The following is a 23,722-nucleotide window of genomic DNA, read 5'->3' as shown; positions in this document are numbered from 1 at the left end:
TTTCCTCCTCGAGGGAGACAGCGATGAAACAGACAAAGCGAGAAGCCGTCAAAGCCGAAAGCCTCGCCAAGACAGCGAAAAATGATGGGAATGATTAAAAAGCGGAGTTGATGACAAGAGCGAGGACAAGAGGTACGACGATGAGAGAGAGGTGGGGAGGGGGGAGAAGGCATGCCGTATACTCACCTCGAGGCAAGACTTGGCAGGGGCAGCGTCATAGATGAGAAGAAAGCGAGAGAGGGGAGAAAGTTGAAACAGGAAGTGAGCACTCGGTTAGATCAGAAAAGTAGAACGACAGATATGAGCGAAGTGACAGTGAGACAGGTGCACAGACATTCTGCAGGCAGGAAGGAAGGCATGAGCAGACGAGCGGCGAAGCACGCAGACGGACAAACTTTGGAGTGCAGTATTGGGGGTCTGCTCACCTCACTCGACCTTCAAACATTTGTCGAACAGGTGCAAGGAAAGGGCACTCACAAACCCCTAAAAGCACACCGTACGCTGGGAGTGTCTTCACAACGCATTAGTTCTTCTTCGATAGTTCCGGTATCCCTAACAACTTTGTGGAATTGTGCGAAATTACACATTAGTAAGAGAGCTCATTGTGTGTTTTGACTTGCTCAGTGTCAAGGGTGCCTCCACTTGAACCTCGCTGACACAATTTGTTCATTAGAAACCTCTCAAAATGTTCTCCCTTTATTTTTTTCCCTATCCTTTCAACTTCTCCATACTCTGCTCTCCATATTGCACTTCTTTCCTTCCTCTCCGTTGTCGCTGCCTCTCTTTTGTTTTCCACTCCGCTGTCCAAATCCTTTATTTTGGCCATCACGGCAGATTTTTCAGCTCCATTTCCCCCCAGTGTGAAGTCACTCAGTCTGCTCCAATTACCATCCTAGTTACTGAAATAAATAGCCCTGCACCACATTATACCGCTGCATTTACACATGTAGGAAGGTTGACAATTGCTGGCCTTGTTGAAGCCGCGTGCGAGCTTTTCATCATCGGCGATCACGCTGCTAAGTCATAGAGCATACAGGGGAAAGGTTCCACCTGGGTGACGTTTTATCCTCTACGTCAGTATGAAAACAACTGATGTCGGAAGGTCATCTGTTACGATCGGGAGCAGGAAACGTTTCATCTCGCATTAAGAGATTTCCTGCTCGCCCTGCTTGAGATTGAAACACGCTGTACAGTAGGAATTGGCCTTTCATAAAGCCTTCCTTTTCCAACATTTTCCGACATTTCTTGATGGCGAATCCGCGCAATTCGTTGCCGATTCAAGTTAGGACCGCCCGGCGTTGGCGGAGCTCTGCGTTCCACCGAGCGAGCGCCATCCCAGTTTGCGTCTGCGACCACGCTCTGACGAAATAAATCATCAAACATACAACAGCTAAACCCCTACTAATTGGACGTCGGCGACTGCTAAATTAGAAATAGCAGTGTTTTTGTTTTTTTTGTTTTTTAGTGTAGACACTTTGAAACGAATGTCCCTGGAATCATTAACAGTCATTAGTTTTACTGCCCTCAAAAAGACATGGAAAGAGAGGAAAGGTTGCACTGGGACCTAACGAGTAAGTAAGTACTGAGATGATGAAAAAGACGTCTGGCCTCTGAATAAACACTTTTTCTATTTCTGTGCGATGTTTTTGAAGCCGTTTTAAAAGAGGCTGTCGGTGTTATACAAAAACAAAGACACACCAAGTACAATCGCGAAAGCTCAGCGGGTACAGTTAAAAAGGTGGACACAAACAAAGTTACACAGATGTTAGAAATCATTCCTGTAATTGTTAAGAAAAAAAAAAAAAAAAAAGTAGTTGGTAGTTAGTAGTTGTGCAAGTCAAGCATCCCGAGCTTAGAAGTGTGAAAGTAGACACAGTAAATGAAAGAGTTGCATCAGTGGCGGGAGAGAACAAAGGGTGGCAGGCCACACAGCAGAGACGTTCGGGAGCAAACGAGGCTGCCAGGCCGCACTTCACAACTCGTGCTGACGGCTCACGCGTGTCGCGATAACGTTTCTCCTCGGGAGAACACTCACAATATTTAGAATTGGAGAAACGTGGCGGACTAGTGTGCGACGCTGCAACTCTAACGGAGATCATTAGTGAATTCAGCTGCGTCCCATGTGGAAAGAATGCGGCCGTTCGTCTTCCTTCTTTCATTCATATTATTTCAAATGGATGATGCATCTAATTAATGTTGTTGCCCAGGCAGGAAGGATGGGAGTCAACTTTTTCCACACGGGAGGGGACGCTGGCATATCCCGACCTTTGACAGGCAAAGTGAGTTGTGGTTTTTTGTCTCGTGCAACTTTTCGATTGATTGACAGGGCTTCCAGCCACTCACGTGCCCAGGTATTCCCACACCAGCCCCCCCATTGGCTGCTGTGTGGCAGACGGGGGAGGGGCCTGTTTTGGCGGCTGCTGAGAATGCCACAGATGAGAGGCAGAGGGCTTCCTGGCGTGTGTGATGGCCGCACACACAAATGCACAATATGCGGCAACACGTGAATGAAGTTTGGGGGTTCAAATAGGAGGAGACGGGCGATGACAGATGCAATAAAGCCAAAAATGAATAGGGGAAGAAAGAGGAGCAGAAGGTGAGAAGAAGCATAATTGAATGAATTAGCAGAATAAGGAAGGTTGTTATTGAATTCAGCAGTGCATAGCCAGAAACTAAAGGAAAATGGAAAACAAACTGGGGTCTATTCTTACATTAAATGATGATTTAAACCAGAAAAGACTGGAATTTGATTGACTGAGTTGCAGGGAGACTTTGTGAAGCCTATTTTATTTCCCTATATTTCTTTGAAGTGGTGATTTGTCTTCTTACTTTGCGCCCTCCATCGCTCACCTCTCCAGCTCGTGGATCTTTTTCTCCTTGTCGTTCTTCTCGTTCTCCATCTCCCTGAGGATCTCGAGGAGCCGCTCCGCCTCGGCCTGAGCCTTGCCAGCGTCCTCTTTGTGACGGCTCACTTCCTGCTCCAGGTCCGTGATGCGTTCCGAGAGTTCGGCGCTGGCCTGCGGACTCCGCCGCCGCGCTCTGAGCCTGCGACCGAAAATAATTATAGAAAATAAACGGCGAGCTGAGCAGCAACTGTGGAAAAAAATAAGTTCAATGAGTTCAAACAGAAGGGAATGAGCCAAGAACAACATTTGTGTTGAGGGCGACTTGTATACAGGTTTAACGAGGCAGAAAAAACAATTGCTAGCACTTGGGAATATGAAAATGATGCATTGTCCTAACTGAATAACATTCAATTAAGATTCTTCACACTATTACGGACAACAAAAGATCCTCCAGGAATATTTATTTTTTCTAAAAAGAAATCCAATGCTTACAACAACCCTATCAAATGTGAATGATTTAAAAAAACAAATACATCGCTGTATATATAAAACGCGGTGTCAAAATCTTGCAAAAATTGTCATCTGCCAATCAAAATAAAATAGTTTTGCTTTGACCTTTACTTTTCATCCAGCATAATTCTTATGCTTGTATACAACTACATTTTTGAGCCGTAAAAATATGTCCATTTAAAGCCTCTGGTTGCACTGTATTATGTCCTACCAGGTCATCGTGGGGGGGTGTTCGAAACATCGAGGTGTTCGAAAAGCAGCCACGCCAGCCCGAAGCCCCCATCCACACGCTGGCTGTCAAGTCGGACTTAAAAATCAAAATTCCCCATCCTTGTTCTTCCATATTTCTCTTTGTGAAGTGCGCACACACACGGCAGACAACGAGGCGCTCTAAAGCAGCCGGGAAGATGCATTTTCGGGGTGTAGGTATAGCTAGCTAGCTAACTGCACAACATAATTGTGCCAAATAACTGCTGATGCGTTCTCAAAGAGTGGGGGGAGGGGCGACTCATGCCAGAGCATGAGGAGCATTTCAGGAAAACTGATAATGCTATAGCTCTCAATCTTTGCATATTTTCAGCAATTATCTTCAAACACGTATAATGTATTAGAAACAAATCTCTAAATTCACTTTACAGGGTCTTGAATTGTATTTAGCACTTCACTGAGTTGGAAGGTTCGATTTCTAAGATATGTTTGCCTATAAACCACAGTAGCTGCATTGTCTTTCCGCACCTCTTCTTTGCCAAAGAGAAGACCCCCTCCAAAAAAAAAAAAACAATAACCACAAGTTAGAACCAGAAGTTATAACAGCTGTGAGTGTTACCCAGAAGCAAATGTTGCTCTTGGGACACATTTGTGTATGTATATGCATGTGCGTGTGTATGTGTGTGTCTGCCCGCAAATTATAAACCCTATTAGTTTTGGAAGCATGCAAGCGCTTTTACAGGTCTTTATGTGGAGAGTAAATGTTTGGGAGTCTGACAGTATAATGGGCAGATGTGTGTGCAAGAGAAGACAAACAAAAAAGGAGAGAAAAAACACAACACACAAAGACATACGCGCAGTGTCTATCAAAACCAACACACACACACACACACACACACACACAAGTTGGGAGTCTGCCTTATATCCTCACTAACGCAAAAAGACAAAGTTGGATGGGAGAAATACCAGAGATGCCATACAGTACAACCCATGCACACACATGTCCATTTGACCACGGACCTTCTTCAGCTGGTTCTCCAGCTTGATGCACGCCTCCTTCTTTTGCTCCAGACCGATCTCCAGGCTCTTCAGCCGGTTGTCTTTCTTCAGAGCCGAGGAGGCCAGAGAGGAGGCCTTCTCTTTCAGGTCCAAAACCGACGCCTGACAAGGGAAAGGGGGAAGCAAAAGGAAGGAAATGACCAAATAATTCCAGATAATTACAACTTGCCTCAAATTATAACAGCTACAGATGATCCATCATTCACTTTCAGAAGGGGAAATGGAGATTTGTGCAGTTTAGAATTATAATTCCATTGTAAAACATATTAACCTTTCAACCTCTTTGCCTTGACCTCTTTTTCAAAAACGCTTCCTTTCCACAATAACCTGGTCCTGCATCTTAGTCATAATTGTGGGGAAAATCAAAACCCCAATCAAAATAAACTGGTATTTTTATCCTTTGAGGTATTCCTTCCCATGTCAAGAGTGTGACTCATCATCACGCTGCTCTTCAAAACTTCTTTTCCCATGATCTGACTCTCCTCCCCCCCCACCCCCCCTCCTACTTCATTCTTCCCACTCGTTCTTTCCATGCGTGAAGTCCATCTCCTTTTCGCTCTTTGTAGCCATGATAGCGACGCATCCCGCGCACAGGAGAGGGAGGCACCAAGACGTATAATTTTACACTCGACCGACTCCACTAAAACCCAGACTGCAGATGATCGCGTTTGGTCAGAGAATACTTGCTGCTTTACTCTCATTATACAGTATTTAGGTATGCGTGTGTATATGTTGCTGTTGTCGGGAAAACCCCACACGGGCATTTCGGAATGCTCATTTTCTCCAGTGTATATCTGGAAATTATACAACTATACATAAACAGCTTTTATGAGCCCACAACATACTAAAAGTAACCACAAACTGTAGTACGAGCCAGAGAAGGTGAAATTATCCCCCCACTTTTATTTTTATAACAATAACGTGTGCATTTTAGTGTAGTGTTTGGGTGGAGTTCCACTTTTAAAAGAAGGTTTTGATTATAACTAGTCAACACGTCTTTTGACAGGTGGTTTAAAGCGCGGTACACATCGCAGAACGCGTTTGTTTGCGTTACAGCTATTCCTGTAAGAATTCTCCCATTGGGACAATCTTACTACTGTATATTTCTGGATCTGGATGGCACCTAGAGTAGATCAATTTCCCGAGTGACAAATACTCAAGCCTTGGCCGAGGTGCTCTCGTTAAGTGCGTTTCCTTACATTGAACTTGTGTGGTTGACGCAGACATTAGCGGTGAGTGGTAGCTTCATTAGGAGTGCAGGAAATTGCCTGGTCACTCCCCGTCACGCCTTCTTTTCCCCCACAGATTTGCGCTTTGCATAAAGGTCAGAAGAAGGTGTGTTTTCCACCGGCTGCGGGTCTTATATTACGTTGTCAAGGGGACGTGACTGTTTTATCATTGCGGCCCTTCAACACAAGGACCTTGGCAGGATAGGGCATCTGTTCTACGGAGATAGATCAGTCAGGTGCTCCTTGACAGGGAAGGAGAGGGTATAGAATGTGTGTGTGTGTGTGTGTGTGTGTGTGTGTGTCTGGCTCGCAGCATCACAGCACAGATATTGATGAATGTGTTTATGTGTGTGTGTGTTTATGCATGTGTGTATCTGTACCTCACGGTCTGCAAGGTCAGCCTGCATCTGGGAAACTTTCTCCCGCAGCTCCTTCAGCTCCTTCTTGGTGGACTCCACCTCATCTCCCTTTTCCCTTTCCTCTTTCTCCCGCTGCTCTTTCAATCGCTCAATGATGCGTTCCTGGACAGAGGGAGGGGAGGGTGAGGGGGAAGAATGACAGATGGAAACAACGAAATGCACAAAAAAAAAAATCATCCACCTTGAATCCAGATTGAATTTCCACACTCATAACAGTTTCATTAAACTTTATATGCATGGCGGCTCCGGTATGATAAACAGCCAAGCGTGATTTTAGACACATAATACGTTCTGGCACCGCATTTTATATCATCTAAATGACTATAGACCCTGTCCAAGAGAGTGAACTGGAGTTCAAAATAAAGACACAACAAGCACGTAGTGTCTGCGTGACATAAGGGGGAAGATTGAATGAAAAAGAAAGCAAGACTTCCAATGCAATAAAAATGGGGGTGGGGGGAAGCTTGGGAAAGTAGGAAATGACTGTCACCTCTGCCTGCCAATACACACAGAGGCCTGAATATTAGTGACTAAACAATTAATAGGCGTGCTTCCTGTATATGTGTGTCCTAACAGTCCCAAAACATGCGCTGCTGGTGTGAGTAGTCTCAAGCTGTGTGTTGTACCTGAACAAAAGGGACTTTTTGCTTGGCATTATTGACTTGTGCTTCTGTGTACGTATCTATTCTTTTCTGAACACATACCGTGAATGATTTAATAAGGACCCATGTGATTATTGCTTCGCTTCTCGTAGTCCCCCGGTGCGGGTGGTCGGACGGTTCGACGTCCGGAGATGACCGGTGTCGCGTACCTTCTCAGACAGAGCCTCCTCCAGCGTTCCCAGAGCCGTGTCGGTGTTGGAGGTGTCGGTCTGTAAGGACTTGACTCTGCCTTTGAGGCCGCTCAGCTGCTTGTCCTTGTCATTCAACTGATCCTGGAGGTTCTCGATCTGCATGGAGAAGAATAACGTACATAATTCAGATTTGCTATGCGGGGGAACGCTTTAAAAAACGCTGCGTAAGACGTGCTGTGGACAAAAGTATTGGCAAAATGGCCATTGCGCATATGGGAAGTGAAAATGGAAGAAAATATAGCATTGTTTTTTTTTAACTTGCGGTCTGTGTCCCAAAGGTGTTTGACGACTGAAGTTCTCACACCCCTAATTGATCCAAGCATGCGTTTATGGACTTGGGGCCTTCCCAAACTGTTCCCATAAAGTTGGTAACATATAATTGCCCAAAATGTCTTTTCGGGCCCAACTAAGGGGTCAATAATATATGAATAGATTAAAAGTTAGGGGTTGACCCATATTTAACTTTAAACCGCGCTGATGTGTACAGCTTGAAATCGACTAATCGCTAATCATGTGCTGTGGGCATCTTTATTTGTTTCTGCGCCGGTCCGTGGCACAAAAAAGGTCGGGGACCCCTGTGCTGAAAAAATATTAATTAGTAATATTATAATATTAATCAGCTTCGACTCAACTTTTATAATCGACTACAAAAAAAGTTAGTTCGTTTAACCCCTATTTAAGAGGTTTGTCTAAACACTTTTGTCCATAAAGTGTACACAACATTTAAATACCATCTTCATCGCTTTCTATATCCCACCATCCCTTCGATCCCTCTCCCAACTGTTCCCTCGAAAACTCATCTGGGAACGGATTAATCGTCTGTGAAAAGACAAATCCAGCAACAAAAAAAGAAAAAAACAACAACAACAACCGAAGAACTGTAAATGTACACCATGCCTAATAAAGGAAGATATGTGCTTTAGTGCGGTTGTCATGAAAAATAAATAAATTATGAAACAAAAGGTTGAGCAAGTCAAGAAAGAAAAAAAAAAAAAAAGATGAATTTAATGGAAGAAGATGGGGAAATATGTGGATGTAAAGTAGTGGTGAAAAGTGAAATAAAACCAGATCCCCTCTTATTTTCTGTTTCTTTATGGTCTTTTCGAGACGTGAAAATTGATGTCATGAAGTTAGAGGGGGGGGGGAAAGAAAAACTCCCACGTACATGGTGTGCATTGTGTGTGCGTGCAGTAAAACATCTCCGGCACCTCATTAATCAACTGTTCACTTGACAGCTTGACTGACAGCTCGCTCTCCTCGCACACACACACACACACACACACACACACACACACACACACACACACACACACACACACACACACACACACACACACACACATGCTTGACATCGAAAAGCCGCAAGTCTTTGATCCCTCCTGCACTTCTTGAAACTGACAAGTGCTGGATGGGTAACACACAGATACACACAAAATTGTTGACGTGGTACCCGATTTTTCCTTCGCTGCAAATATACGGCAATAATCAGCGCATGAAAGTATTTTAGTGTACACAAATCGCTAAAGCAGGCAGCAAAAGACGCCATCCAGGTGGGAGCATCAGTACGCGTCACTCTCGCCCACACAGACAGTTGACTGTATTCTATTTGAAGAGCACAGAGGTCATCTTTTATTGAACAGGAGCAGCTCATTAGTATTCATCTTCATTTCAAACACACCCTCGTGCTCGCGCTCCTCCCCGCTGTCTTGCTTCTGAGCTGTCAGCTTGATTGGTAATTATGTCCTTTGTGAACTCCATCTGTTTATGACAGACTTTCAAAGAATGCACATGGCCAATACACTACTAAATGAATGATGTTGCACGTGCCATTCATTTTTTTAAATGGACATATATTGCTTCTCTGTACATATGTGGCTCACCAACTATTTAGTAAGACAGCTTTTTTCTTGTAAAATAGCACTTTTCATCTTGTGATCCTGGGAGTTTTGCAGCTTTTCCCCTACCTTGTATCACAGCGCCATCTAATGTTTGTGGTTTAAAATTACGACCGAATTAAATCCAGCATGTTTTGAAATGATGCACAAAAAACTAGTGTTCTACAAGCAGCAAGAACAACTAACATTAACGATGAAACAGTAAATGTGTACATAGTTGCATTGTTAATGTAGTTGTTGTTTCCCTGGAGTAGACGTAGTATTTACTTGGTTAGTGTTGTGCTATCATTTTGTCTACACTGTGAGTGAGTTTAGTTTATTGTTTAGTGAGCACCCTGTTAGTACGCACTCTTTTGGCAATGAAAGTGATGGTTGTTATGTATGTATTGAAGTGTCAGCATTATTAGACCAAGTGTCAGCACTGGGATTCACATTCACTCTGCTGCACATGAATCTTGCCCTACAGAGGATGGCTCCACAAGGGGGTGCAAATTCCCCATACAATCGCAAATGATTAACAGGTTATGCCTTTAAGCAATCATGTTTTCCCACCTCTTTTTTAATGCCAATATTGCACATGGTGGACACTTTACCTTCTTCTGAAGCACAACGACTTTGCGCTCCTTGACGTCCAGCATGTCCTTGAGGTCGCTAATTTCTCCGTGCTGCGTGCTCTTCTCGTCCGAGATCTCCGATATCTGCTGACTCTTTTTGGACAGGAGGGACTCTTTCTCCTCCAGGCGAATGCGCAGGGCGTCCACCTGCGCACATCACATTGAGGAGGTCACATAATCATTTAATTGACATGATGTACTTTTTTTTCCCATTGGACATCTACTGTGCCTCAGTCTGTAATATGGCAGCCCTTTGCTCCTTGGCGGTGAGCGACTCCTTGAGGACATCCACGTGTTGCTTGCTGTCAGAAAACTGGTTGTGCAGAGTGTCCAGTTTGGTGCGGAGAGCCAGCAGTTCGCTGTCCTTACGATTCAGCTCCTGCTTGACCTGATCCATCTGTAGAAAAAAAAAAAAGGAAAATGAAAGAAGGATAAATATTTTGATCTTTGACCGACATGGGTGATACGTCGTTCACAAAACAAGAGTGGGAACCGTTTCGAAATGTTTTTAAAGGCACATGTAATATACATTTGATCTATTGGGTCTAACAATGTGGTTTTGTTTCGTGGTAATATTAACATGACAAAATAATCATTTGCAGGGCTCCAGATTGCAGGAGGGCACAAAAGGAGAGGGGGCATATTTTGCCCCTAAAATTTGAGACAGTGCAGTACATTTTGCATCTACTTGTGTGATTAGTAAATTTGCCACTTTTCAGAATTATTTGGCCACTTTTTTTTGTTGCTGACAAACCTCTGCTCCGAACTTCAACCTAATTGTTGACCACTGGAATTGTCTAATGTGTCCAACTCCTTTTGTGAGAAAACGGCCTTGGTGAAATACGGCAGGAAATTGTAGAAACTTGCAAAAACGTTCTTCGGACAAAAGCTAAATACATGTATGTATATCTTTTATTTATATAAATGTGATATATGTAAACACGAAGGATGCCAAAAACATTGGATACTGTCATCTTCGGTGGCTTTGTGGTGACATCTTGTGTTAAAAAAATGACTGATTGCAGCCGGACGCTTTGTCACGGTCCCGTTCGCCATTCACCCGAGCGAGGAGGAAGTGCTTCGACCTGTTTTGCTGAATGTAGAAGTTAATTGTACATATACCTGATTACAGTGAATTAGGTAGTAAAATATTCAAAGTTGTAGTTCAAATTTAACCCACAGGACTTAACAGCCTATCAGCATAGACAAATAGCAATGCCATTTTTAAATATATCTTGTGCACTCAAATACAGAGTTTTATAGTGTGGAAATGTGCGGGTTAAAGCACACAAAAATATCATCTGTTGTATTAGTAAACCTACCGACAAACCTAACTAAGCTAGAGAGAAATGTCATGCACAGAAAGAAATGGGCAGGTTCGAGTTTGACACATCAGTCAGACGACTGGGAATCTACGACAGGAGCAGCAAAAAGCACAGCGCGGGAGGCAAAGCGAACAGGAGCCGGCGAGTGGCAGAACGGCAGCCAAAAGTTGGAGACGCTCTTACTGCGGACGCCTCGCGGTGCAGCTCATTGGCCCGTTCCCTTAGCTCCTCCTTCTCTGATTGGCTGTGACCTAACTCTTCCTTCAGCTGATCAACCTGGCGAAGGGGAGGAAAGTATAGTGTGGCACCGCGAGACACATGGCGCATGAAAGGAAGCGACTTCCTGCCCTACATCACTGCACATATCTCGACCGTTTGTTGAAGGAATAAGAGGTTATTGATATGAGTCACCTTATTCTTCATAAACTTGGAGTGGGATCGGTACACCTCCATCTGCTTGATCTCCTCCTCTCGCTCCTCGCTGCTCAGGGCTCCGTTGGACTTGAGCATGTTCACCTCCTCCTCCAGCTCCCTCGTGCCGCGCTCCAGCGAGCTGATCTTGGCGTCCTGGCGGGAAAATGAACGTGTTGAGAGCGCGGCGACAAAATGGGGAGCGGGCCTTTCTCTTGTTTGCGCTTTTACCTTCATTTCGATCACCGTCTGCAGGGCCTTGGTCTTGGTGGATTCAGGAGCTGCTTCGTACCTCCTGTGCAGCTCCTGAGGGACAAAAACAGCGCTAGTGTCGGTGGACGATGGCGAACGGGGGCAGAGGGAGGGACGGGGCGAAGGGGGAGAAGGTCGGGGGACGACGACCGAGGGGAAGGGCTGACGGGAGGGACGGGTGGAGGCTGTGGCTCGCGTCACAGGGTCAGGGCAGGATGGCGAGTGCTGGAGTTGGAGATGGTGTGGAGGAGGAGGAGGGCAGGAGGAGGTGAAGATGACGGGATAGTGGCGACGAGAAGGTGGAGAAGGAGCAGGGAAAGAGGGAGAGGAACGGAGGTGGGGGTGACACACGGGAAAAGAGCGAGAAGGCTGGAAGGGGGGAGACACGTGGAAGGGAGGCTGGATGGGGACGGAGGAGGAGGCGGGAAAGGAGGGAGTGATGGGGGCCGAGGAGGAGCCCTGGCGGAGAGGTTTCCCCCTCGCCGAGGCGCTGGCTTTGAGCCTCCACGGGTCGATCCGGCCATCCCACATAGCCAAACTCAAATGCGAATCAAAGAGCCAAACAAAGCTTCAAAAGTGACTTGAAACAAAAACAAAAACTCTTGGAGGAATTGAACCACGAGGCACTCTCTTCAAGAGGTTCCTAGTTGAAATGCAGATTTCCTTTCCGATAAATTGCAGAAGTGATCATTTTAGAGCTGTTAACACATCAAATCTCACAAGCAAAATGAAGTAAGATGAGCGGGACAAAAAAAAGAAAAGAAAGGCAAGAAAACGAGAGCGGGAGGGCACAAAAGGAGAGGGGGCAGAAAGTCCGCATCACTGCTTCTCTTTGGGAGAAAAAACACTTGGGGGCAAAGTAGCAACATTACAAACACACACACACACACGCACACGTGAAAGCAATGGAGGCTGCCATGGCTTGGGGCAATATGCATACATGTACAGAATTAGGTTTATAGTTATAATATGTAGGTCATGGTCAACTGAAATGTAGAAATATGGGAAAATATGAGTAATGGGATATTTATAGTATCAATATACTAAATGTCTGTACTACATAGCTTTGACTGTATGACTTTTATAATAACACAGTCACTAACAATAGTTCGCCACTAGAGGGGATTGTTGCATTAAACAAGATGGTTGACAGAAAAGAACAGGGAGCGGGTGGATGATTATTCGTTTGAGTGTTTGTTTTTTTAATTAATGAATGTGAAACTGCCGTAATATGATGATTGTCATTTGGCTGGGATGCATGAGTACACTTTCTCCTCCTCCTTAAAATGGCTTTTAAGCACACGCACCTCTCTGAGTAGTAGCATCTCTTTGTCCTTCTGCTCCAGCAGGCCCTCCAGCTGGTGAATGGTCATCTCCGCGTCGGCCAGTCGCCTCGTCCGCTCCTGGTCCTCCTCGGTAGAGCGAGACGACAGACCTTTGCTCTGCAACATTTCCAGAAGCTTCTTGATGGACTCGTCCCTGCCGCGTAAGAGGAAAAAAGACTTTACAGACAAAATGTTCATATGTTCATAAGCAAACGAACCGAACGAAAACGCCACCTTGCATTTAAAGTGTGCTTCTGAGTGTCGATCCTCAGTTCCATCTCTTCCACCGTCTTCCTCAGGAGGAAGAGCTCCTTGACCTGCCGCTCGTATTCGCCGTGGAGACGCAGGAAGTTCTCCTCGGTCATTTCCTGCGGGGAGATGGCCTGGGATCCGAGGCGGCCGCTCTCCGCGTAATCGGACTGGAAGAGCTGGTTGAGATCACGCTGGATTCGGAGCTCGTCTTGCAAAGCTTGGATGGTGCACTGGAGATGCTGGTAGGAAAGACAGAAGACGTGGATTCAGAATGTTGAAGTATAAGTCTGCTCAGCTGAAAGCTAACAAACAATGCAAATAGCCAGAGACAGGCTAACGAATAGCATCGGCATCGTGGTGTTATTAAGCAACCCTTTAAGCAACGGATATTTAATACAAATGGTGGAGTAACACACGTGGACAGACAGAATCGCAATACAATACAATCCGTATGTCTGTACTATATTGGCCCCAGGTGGCCAAGGCGCCCACACCGGAAGGATGGAAGAAGATGACGACAAAAATGTTCATTTGATTGTTGTTTGTTGAGAAAAATTTTATCAAAGGTAAGTGCAATTTATCACTGTAACTCTCTTTATTTAATTTTTCTTTGCATTGAACAAATAAATAATGCATGACATGGAATCAGTAGTTGTTCTTCTAGGATCAATAACCAACAAAAGCATTGATGAAAAGAACCATTAATGTTAAATAGCGCATGCACACGTTCATGTTCATCAGTAGAAATGCGCTTGGAAAATAGAAGACTTCCTGTGCCACACAATTCCGGCATAAATTAACGGCGCAGGCACGCAAACGTGGCCTCACAACCGCTCTTATCAAGCATACAAAACGACATTGGAGTTGCTTGGGGTAAACAAACAGTCCCGCACGAATGCGGATCGTGAAAGCAGCGCCAACTTCAGAAGGTTTCATGCAAGGGATTTGGATCGTAAAAACGCACACACACAGTCCACACGATTGTGCCAGATCTCCCACCGGCACACACAGCTGGAATGTGCAGCTGAGAAATGCCAGACCACTTGAGAGAGGGAAGGAGACGCAGGAGAGCAAAATAATTGAGGCATCCATTAGGACACCTTTAAACACAATACAGCAGATTACATGCGCAAAGACAAGAACAGCGCAGTGCGTTAAATCACGGATGGAGGGTGGCGCCATATAAAATCTCGTTTAGGGCACCACACCACAAAAGAAAAATGACAGTACTAACACAAACAGTGACATATATTTATGCCACAACATGTCTGATCCGATGCATATTTGTGGATTAATGCATAGGAAGATGATGTATGCATTTGTTTAAAAAAATAAATCCCAAATGTTATATTTTTTAGCAATGCCAACAAGTGGGATTAAAATTTGTGGAAAACAACAACAACAACAATTTGGGAATAGCAGTAATTTGCTACATGTCATGGACGAAAAAAGAAGAGATGCGGAAAATGTGACACTTTATCCCAACCCACCTCCTTGTTCCCCGCACCCACTGCTCATCTGTCCTTTAACATGAACCATCTCTCTGTTGTTACTCCTCCATCTCATCTCTCGCTCGCTGTCTGAGTCACGCTTACTCCCCGCCCCTTACTCACAAACACAAATATGTACACAAATATGGACACACATTCATATATCAGTGTATGCGTGTGTCTTTGTGTGCAAAATGGCCGCGAGCGGTGTGAGAAGATCACCCACTCTTACACTTTAAGAGGATGTAAAGTTGACATAACACACAAAAAAAAAAACGGCATTTAAAGAAAACGGGCGAAGGAAAATAGTATCGCATTCCCCTTGTTGTGTGCACAACAAATCAGGATGACAAGAATATGTATGGATCGGAGTCAAAACAAGTAAATAGTGAATACAAAACAGCCAAAGGGCGCCTCCAGAGCAATGTTAACCCCAATCAGTCACATTGAGATGCAGCATCAGGGTCAGCGGTGGGTTCACAGGCAAGGAAAAACATTAGGCGAGAAGCCAGCTGTCACATGTATTTAACATGAGCACTTTCACATCATGTCGAGATGTGCAGTGAGGAAAAAAAAAAAAAAAAAGTGGGAATGCCTTCAAATAACCGGCTTCATTCCTGTCCAGAGTCGCTCCATATAAGGAGAGCCGTGGCTACTGCCGGCCTCGGCACGCAAACACAGCAACCTCGCGGGGAAAGTGGAGAAAGTGAGAGGAGGAGGAAAAGGAGGAGGAGGGAGTCACTGTAGGAAAAGTCAAAGCCTCTACCCTGCTAATCTGTCTTTTCCAGTGGAAAGCCAACAAAGCGAGGCTGCGTCAAAGCTGAAGTCTAATAAGACTCAAGTGTAGCTTTTTTTTTTTCTCGATTGTTCCTTCTTCCCTGCCCTCTCTCCATCTGCTCTGTTCTCCCCTGCCCATCCCTTCACCTATTCACCTCTCTCGCCCGCTCCCTCCATTCTTCCTAAATAAACATGCGGGTTTGAGGACCATCTGTTAGACAGGAGCGTTCTGCGACCATTTTTAAAGGCTTCCTTCTCGCTGTCAGCTGTGAAAAAGTAGGAAAAGAACACACACGCACAAAAACACACCGTTGGGGAAATAATGAGTCATAGGTTGACGAAAACAGCGCCGGCCACAGAGGCCAAGCCAAAGTGAGCGATGACACACAGATGATGGTCGCTGTCTTTTTCGAGGTCCGCATCATGCATCAAAGGCAGACGTGCCTTCAAGAAATGACTTTTTAAACTGCTGAGTCACCACGCCGTCCTTTCCTGGTCCGCCCGTAGCCGTGATCCCGCCGTGAATGCCTTCAAACTCGCGCACAACTGTTTATCCGATTACACTGACTCTTGCGCTATGCTAATGCAACATATATATTTTTTTTACTTTTGAGTAGTTTTGTGAAGAAGAAACGCTAACGTATTTATTATTATACATGAGTGAGGCTAAGCAGTATAAGAAAATGAACGGATGGGCTACGAAAAAGAACAGTCGTGCTCTGTCAGTTGTGTCTGCCTAAAAATGTGGACATTGCAGCCTACAAGAACTCCACTTGGAACTTGAGGAACCGGCAGGTCGACCAACTACAGCACAAAATGCAAATTGCATCTCGGTTTCTCGCTGTGAAAAGTGTTTTTACTCGTATTTGAGTCATATTATTCTAAAGTAACAGCACTCTTACCTGAGTCCAAATTGTGACTACTCTACCTACCTTTGCCAAGGACATAATGTACAGAAAACGTTGACCACTCATCCTCAACATGATCTATTTTCAGCTTATGCCTGGTATTCATTTTTAATGCATAACATTTACACTCTCTCTGGTTAGGTCAGGCAATTATTTCTTCATTTCCATCAGCCGTCGTCCTCTTCATCCATTTCTCACTCTCCCATTTCACAACACTGCATTAATTTTTTCCCCCTCAGGTCAGTTTTTATTTGGCATGCATCCATCTCACCTACCTGTTTTCCATTCCTTACCACTACACTTTTTCGTGTATATTTCACCGGTAAAAGCAATTTTTTTTTGATGCACAGAACATTTGATTTTGAATGTACAGTGGCCGTCCCCTGCCGGATTCTGTCGAACGAAACGCCTCGACACCGGCTTTGCGGTAATGAAATTAGAAATACTCAGTTCAAAGCCAAATGTAATAACATTACGTGCTGAGCGGCAGATTGTTAGCCTTTAATGAGTCAGCACGCCGAGTGGTCTCTGCCGCGGTGCATTCGGCAACATTTCCCCACAATGTAGACGGGCCGAACCGTGTTAATCCATCATTTATTCAAAGCAATGCGAGACTGTTTAATTGTCTTGTCTTAAAATCTGTCAAAAATCTATAGAGTGGTGCCTTGAGATACAAGTTTAATTTGTTCCTTGACCATCGTTGTAACGCAGAACAGATGCCATTCATTCCATTCCACTAAACTAAAAAAGAAAAAAGAAAAAAAACAACAATTAGCCCTCTAGTCTATAATATTATACAGTATGTTATAAAAACAAACAGTAATGACATAATAAATTAGAATTAAAAAGAATTAAACAACTATTGTCACACTTGCTCCTTCAATGCACATTGTGCCGCTCATTATGTTGTGCGCACATTGGCCACCTGGGGGCAGTATAAGACAGAAATACAGATATACTGTACTGGAGACTCAGCTTCTCAGTACGGCAATAATATTAGTCGTTCTTTACAGAGGATGAAGAATATATGCCTTTGATATTGTTTTATTATATGGTTACATGTGTTGCTGCACCATTTGTGTTCATATATCCAATGCTTAAAAGGTAACAACACCGAGATGCTAATTGTTAGCCCATGTGCCAATGGAGTTTCCCATTGTACATTAGCATTTAGGCAGCGAAGGCTATGTGGATGTTTTAAATACGGAAGGTGCAATTCTCTTCGCGTGATGTTTAGTTTGACAGTAACCTCCAGCTGAGAGTGGCAATGAACAGCTTGAAGCCTCGTTTTTGAAGAACACTTATTAATTATATCTGCCAAATTCCGATTGAAAACAAGATGCACGCACAAATGCAACCTCATCCATGTGCAGACAGCCTGATACGACACAACAAGCTCAATTGTACTGAGCCACACTAACACAGAGTGACACAGAAACACAAGCTGGCACACACTCCAACAAACGAGAACAGAAACAACCACACACACACAAATAGATGAATACAAAAAGATAGCATGCAAAAGAAGCCTCAAACAAGAAGCGTGAGACCCCTTCTTTCGCCCTGTGTATCTCTCTTTAGTCTACATTGGCACACACACGCCGGCTCTGACGTCACACAGCTCCGAGTACAGCCGGTAGTGTTTAGCAGCCCCACGGAGAAGGAAGGACAGTGCGGTTATTGTTTTGTTCACCACCGGCGCATGGAGAAATGATGTCTACCATTTGAGTGTGAGCTGTGTTAGACAGGCCCCTTCAGAGAGAACTCAATGTAGGATAATTAAATGAAGAGAAGGAAGCCAGAACATTGCAGCATTCCAAGGATTCCTTGCTTCTTTTTTCTTCCCTGCGTTTCCCTTTTTTTTTTTTTTACCCTCCTCCTCCTGCAGCGATAAAACGAGTACAGCGAAAATAATCAAACGCACGTAACAGTAAGGCAGTGTGGCATAAGTGACCGAAAAGACAAAAACGGCTGAAATGGCACGCACGCTCTGCGGTCAGATGAATGCGTTTGGTCACGCTGGGGTGTTTTTTTCCCATTCTATTTCTTTAAGCTCTATGGCCAGGCTGTTCCACAGGCCCAAATGGAGAGAAGGCCATGAAAGAGAAGGTAAAAACAAGGACGCAGACCTGCTGTCTACACTCAAACAGAAACTCTCGCCGGTTTAGAGCACATTTGAACCCTGTGAATGACTTATCGCTATAGGGGCTCCCAAGAATGCACTTTTTTTTTTTTTTTTTTTAATAGCTTCTTCGTTCTAAACTGTACAAATGTATGCTTGCTTGCTCGTTGTGCATTCCTGTCACCGTGGAGAAGAATGACTGTTAGGCTATTTTGGTTTTCAGGCAAGAGAATAATGTAGATGGAAGGTGTGAGGGATGAAGGAAGCTTGCGAGGGTGGAGCTGAGGTGAACATTCCTAAACGAGGAGTAGGAGGAGTGGTGGGGTTCATTATTTGCAAAGTTTTTCCACCATTAATGTATCAAAATATTGTTTTTTTTTTTACTTCAGTTGTACAGGTTATAGGTCACATTACTGGTGGGAAAAGGAACATTTTTTTTTTTAAAAATCGCAAACGCTTCAGGAGCGCAAGATGACTGAACAGTGTGTATGTATGTGGGTTGGTTTCACAGTGCCACAGCGTTCATTTTCTTTTCAAATGAAGATGCACAGACAACACTTGTGCATGACTCACTGTGTGGCCGTGAGTGACAACGACTATGTTCTCTCTTGAACAATTTTCCCACCTCCTGCCAGGCAAGCTGTGTCTCAGCCCAACCCGAGACGACTGTACAAGACAAATCAGGGAGGTGTCTGTTCATCCTTATTCTCCATGGTTTTTTTTTACATTGGATTATGACTCGTAGGGCTTATTCCTATTCTACCTGAAACATTTCCAAGTTTTATTTCTTACCTGTGTTTCCTCCTGCACCACCCTGTATTGCTCCTTCCACACGGTCATCTTCGTGGCTTCGTCCTTCCTCAACGCACGCTCTTTCTTCAGCTCCGGACTCCAGAATGTCTTGATGGAGTTCATGGACGAGCTCAATTTGGACTCCTTCGCATCCAACTATAATAAAATGTTGTCATCCAGTTAAAAAAAAAAAAAAAAAAAGGTCCATGTTATCAACCTGTTGTTTGTTGGCGAGCAGGTATACCGAACAAATGTATAAAACAATGTCTATAAAAAATTTTAAAAAGGTGTGGCATGGGCGAAGACAGAATTCATAAAATTTTGATGCAGACGCGGTTTCAAAATTTTGACGTTGTACGTCTGTGTGAGCAAATGGCCTTACATCTCTGCGCAGAAGCTCGTTTTCTCTCAGCACTTCCCTCAGTTGGCTCTGCAGGTCTGTCATGGCACCCTCGCGCACCTAGAACATGCACAGCATTTTAATAAACTGCACTTATTAAATTGAGGAAAGTGTATTGGTTTGCATGGGGCGCCTTACACTAGAACTGTTGTAAGTACTAAGTGAGAGCCAGCTGGCCGCCACCAAGCCGCCCCATCAGTATATTAATTATATTGCGTTTTAAAATAATAATAAACTATATTTATAAATTCATATGGACCTGTGGCTAAAAAGCAAAGTGTGGAACGTCTCTGTTGACGAAATGCTCGAATACAGTCAATGAATGGAGTGATCATTGCCAAGAGTTTCTCAAATTTCTGCTTTCCTCAACCTTTATTTCTTGCCCGTTTCCTCTCTTTGTATTATTATAATACAGCTACATTATCTCGATAAGAACGGCAGGGGTCGCATTTTTCGTATGCGTGCAAGGGTCAATCGCCAGGTGTGCGCACTGTGCGCGTGTGTTGCCAACTGCAATTTGTTTGCGATTCTCCAGTTCACATATGGCCGCGTCGCTCAGTGTACTTTACAGTGAAGAGCTGAGCTTTCAGGTGATGACGAATGTTGCAGAGGTAGTGGGAGGCTTGATCTTCTATTCGATTTAAACCGACTGCACACTTCTTATGGTTTTAATTCGATTTTCCTGAAGCCTATGTTAAGTTCAGTGACTCACAGATTGAATTTTAGTGCGTAAGGTGGGGAGGAAAATCCTCACCTGTCTCATGGAGTGGGGCACAGTGGAAGCCTGCGTAGGCTGACTTTGCCCCTCCCCGCCGAACGCGATGGAATCACTGGACATGACCCCACCAGCGCCCCCTCCTCCAGAGTTGACATTAGGACTGCTCCCTACAAAGGCGGTCCGCACCCCGTAGGGCACCCTCACTCCGGCCCTGCCCAGTGTCATGGTGCTTTTGGGCAGAGAAGGGTTCAGCCCACTGCCCAGGCTCCCGAGTCCCACCGGGTCTTCGGTCCCTTCGGCAAAATACACCGGACCCCCCGTGGCGTAAGCGGCAGTTTAGCGACTGGATATTCTCCATGGATAAGGTTTTCCCAGAGCCGGTGAGGCCGCCGGTAGAGCCGCTGCTGCTGCTGCCGTTTCGCCGGTGCGCCAAACGTGGGGAGCGGGGAAGTCGGGGGGAGCGTCCGGGGCTCCCTGACGTTGACCCGTTACCGTTGGATCCCACGACATCCAGCTTGGAGACGGAACGAGAACTTCCATACATGATGAGAGAATCTGGGAGGATTTTGGTGTCCAAAATAAAAGACTAAGTGAGAGCACCAGAGAGGAAAGAAGTAATAATCAAAGGAGACAACTTGTGTCCTGATGAAAACATTTGTCACGGGGATGCTTGCAACGTCCCAAAAATGTGAGAAACAGAACAAACCGATTCCTGTTCCTTGTTGTCTTCTGCTAGAGCTCTTCTTGACCTCGTGGTGCAGTGCTGACACCCCTGTGATCACTATAATCCTTTCGAACGGAAGCAGCCTGCTACTCTACAAAGGCGGCAATCACTGAGTCACCTATGGAGGAGGAGGAGAAATGAGAGAGGATCTTGTGAGCAAAACATGCACATTTTTACAAAGTTCTGGTTTGAATTAGCCTAATTTTTAGCACATTAGTTTACATTACTAACAGAATAACGTGCATGTGAGGTGAAAGTATTATTTTTGTTCACTTGGTGTCACCATCCTCACGTTCTACTGTAGTATCTGTGATTTTGTAAGGCTTTAAAAGGTGGGGTATAGCCTTGTGAGTGACGTGAGTGTCAGAGAAAGAGAGTGTAGAGTCGGCAGGAGAATGTGCTTATTCCGTGTTTGTTTTTTTCCCGTTTGTTCAATAAAGCGATTGAAAGTTTCTATCATTGACCACATGTGGAGGCATTACAATACAACTAGCGATGGTAGGCTGTAATAAATTAGCTAACATCGATACGTTCCCTTTTGTCGGCAATTGTAATTCTTAGATTTATTTGATTAATCGCCGGAGCCCTAAAACCACACCTTCATAGCCTAATATGTCCATTTGGTAACACAAAGTACGGATTCATTTTCTAATGAGCGTCAAAACAAGAGAGTGTGCCTTTCCAAAGATAATAATGTAAGTTGTGACCGACACATAGATGGGTTTCATTTCACGTTTGAGCGCACCCCATGAGTTGGCCTCTCCGTAAATTTCCACAGCCCTGCAGCAGTGTGAGCAACGCATGCTTCCAACTGCACCGATCTTTGGCCGGCGCAGCGCAAACTCGCAGCCAGTCAGTGGCGGCCACGTGCGCCCGACAGAAGCGGGGAAAACCATCTGCGCCGCTCGCCCCCTCGGGGCCGCAAACACACACCTGGACCAGGCGCACACACACACACACACATACTCGGTACTGAGCCAATCAAGTGAAAGCATGCAGACGGTTTAGCTCTATGGAGAGGAAGGTATCAACTTGACAGATGCACATACATGAACTGCTCAGTGCCTATGTTAGTAAAAACACACATTGAGATGTTTTGTTTGAAGTGTGTGTGGGGGGTGCTACTGAAATGTAAATAATGTCCCATTTGCTTACTGTGACACACATTTACTGTCCACTTTATAGCCTCATAGATACCACTAGCTACATGAGTTAAAGTCCGGATCACATATCGGGCATAATTTGAGACAAAAGAGAAAGACAACAGGCATCACAGATTCGGAGGCAAAAGCTTGTGATGCATCATAAGATGGCGCAAAAGCTCACACGCCCGGCACATCTGCTTAAAGGGGAGCCAATCATGTGAAAAACCAAAGCAGTGCTGCAAAGTGAAACATCTGCAAAACATTCTGAGACTGACTACACAACATTCTTCCAAATTTGCAATGTAGAGCTTTTCGACAGCACATGCTGTTGAGACATAACACATAGAAATGCATGTCATCGTGGGCTAAAAACAACACGCTCTAATTCTATTTTCCAGTCACTTCAGTAGCTTTGCGGCGAGGGAGCCTGGAGTGGCATTCTTGAAGACTGAAAGCCAAGAGTCAGAAATAGAGGCAAACAGATACATCAGGCTTTGTGCAACCTCATTCTGTGACTCGACCTATAAACACAGTATGAGGGGGAAAAACAACAACTTTTATTTACTTTAATTCTTCATTTAAATCCTCATGTTGTGATTGTTACATTTGTATCAGTTATGGAGCATTGATGTCATTGAATTACACTTAATATACTTATTTAATGACGATTAAATGTCTCATCTTTCCTCCGCACTAGACATGTTGCCACAAACTTCATAAACTCTTAGAATATGAAACTGGCCTACGAGGAGTCGCCGTAGTTGAATGCCAAGTGCGAGGATCAACATGGATGGTGTCGTCTCCGCTGATGCTTCCACTTCCTCTGCGTTCCCTTCCTTCTTTCCCCCCAGCATTCCCGAGGTGTTGAGCGTGTTCTATTTATGTGTCAATCACTCCACACACTGGCGCACAATACCACACAAACGCACAAAGCGAGTCGACTCGACCTATACTTAGACACCCTATTGCCTATGAGGTTCTTGCATTTGACTAAATGCAATGCAGGCAGGTTGCTTGGTGATAATGATGTGTCCAGAAAGGATTCACTGGAAGGCATCTAGACCGTGCTGCTGAGAATGAAGACTACAAGACTTGCAGAGATGACAGTCATTTGATTAGAAGATACAGTGTATGGAATAAAGAAGCTTTTATGTTCTCCTCGTGTATGTTATTTCATTTAGCTCCAGGGGCAAAAGCAAAAAAATGCATGGCTTTAGGTTATTAATAATGCCATTTCTCACTTAGTCGTGATGCATTTAGGCATGTTTGGAAACGTTTTGCACTGCTGTGACAACTCAACTCATGTAATTTCGTGTCGTATTGCTGTAATAGTAGTAAATTGACTTAAACACACAAACATTATGTACTGTCGCATGCAGAATTTGTCAACACAAATGTTTTTTTTTTTGTATTCACTCGGACTGAAACGATTAATCGAATAACTCGAAT

The 23,722-nt window shown here is 44.5% G+C and overlaps 1 protein-coding gene across 1 annotated transcript in view; it reads right to left on the bottom strand.

Annotated features, from left to right (window-relative positions):
- Nucleotides 1-23,722, bottom strand: part of LOC133396948 (ELKS/Rab6-interacting/CAST family member 1-like) — a 58,204-nt gene that overhangs the window by 31,192 nt on the left and 3,290 nt on the right. The window contains 15 exon segments of the mRNA XM_061667256.1: nt 2,851-3,037; nt 4,577-4,724; nt 6,232-6,372; nt 7,082-7,219; nt 9,612-9,779; nt 9,862-10,029; nt 11,141-11,233; nt 11,369-11,524; nt 11,600-11,674; nt 12,928-13,099; nt 13,180-13,436; nt 19,287-19,442; nt 19,669-19,746; nt 20,441-20,737; nt 20,739-21,246. Coding sequence (XP_061523240.1) covers nt 2,851-3,037; nt 4,577-4,724; nt 6,232-6,372; nt 7,082-7,219; nt 9,612-9,779; nt 9,862-10,029; nt 11,141-11,233; nt 11,369-11,524; nt 11,600-11,674; nt 12,928-13,099; nt 13,180-13,436; nt 19,287-19,442; nt 19,669-19,746; nt 20,441-20,737; nt 20,739-20,948 — 2,444 coding nt within the window. The 5' untranslated portion in view covers nt 20,949-21,246.

Source organism: Phycodurus eques, chromosome 22 (assembly GCF_024500275.1).
Source record: "Phycodurus eques isolate BA_2022a chromosome 22, UOR_Pequ_1.1, whole genome shotgun sequence".
Taxonomy (NCBI): domain Eukaryota; kingdom Metazoa; phylum Chordata; class Actinopteri; order Syngnathiformes; family Syngnathidae; genus Phycodurus; species Phycodurus eques.
The sequence above is the reverse complement of the archived record's forward strand: the minus strand, read 5'-3'. Positions and strand labels throughout refer to the sequence as shown.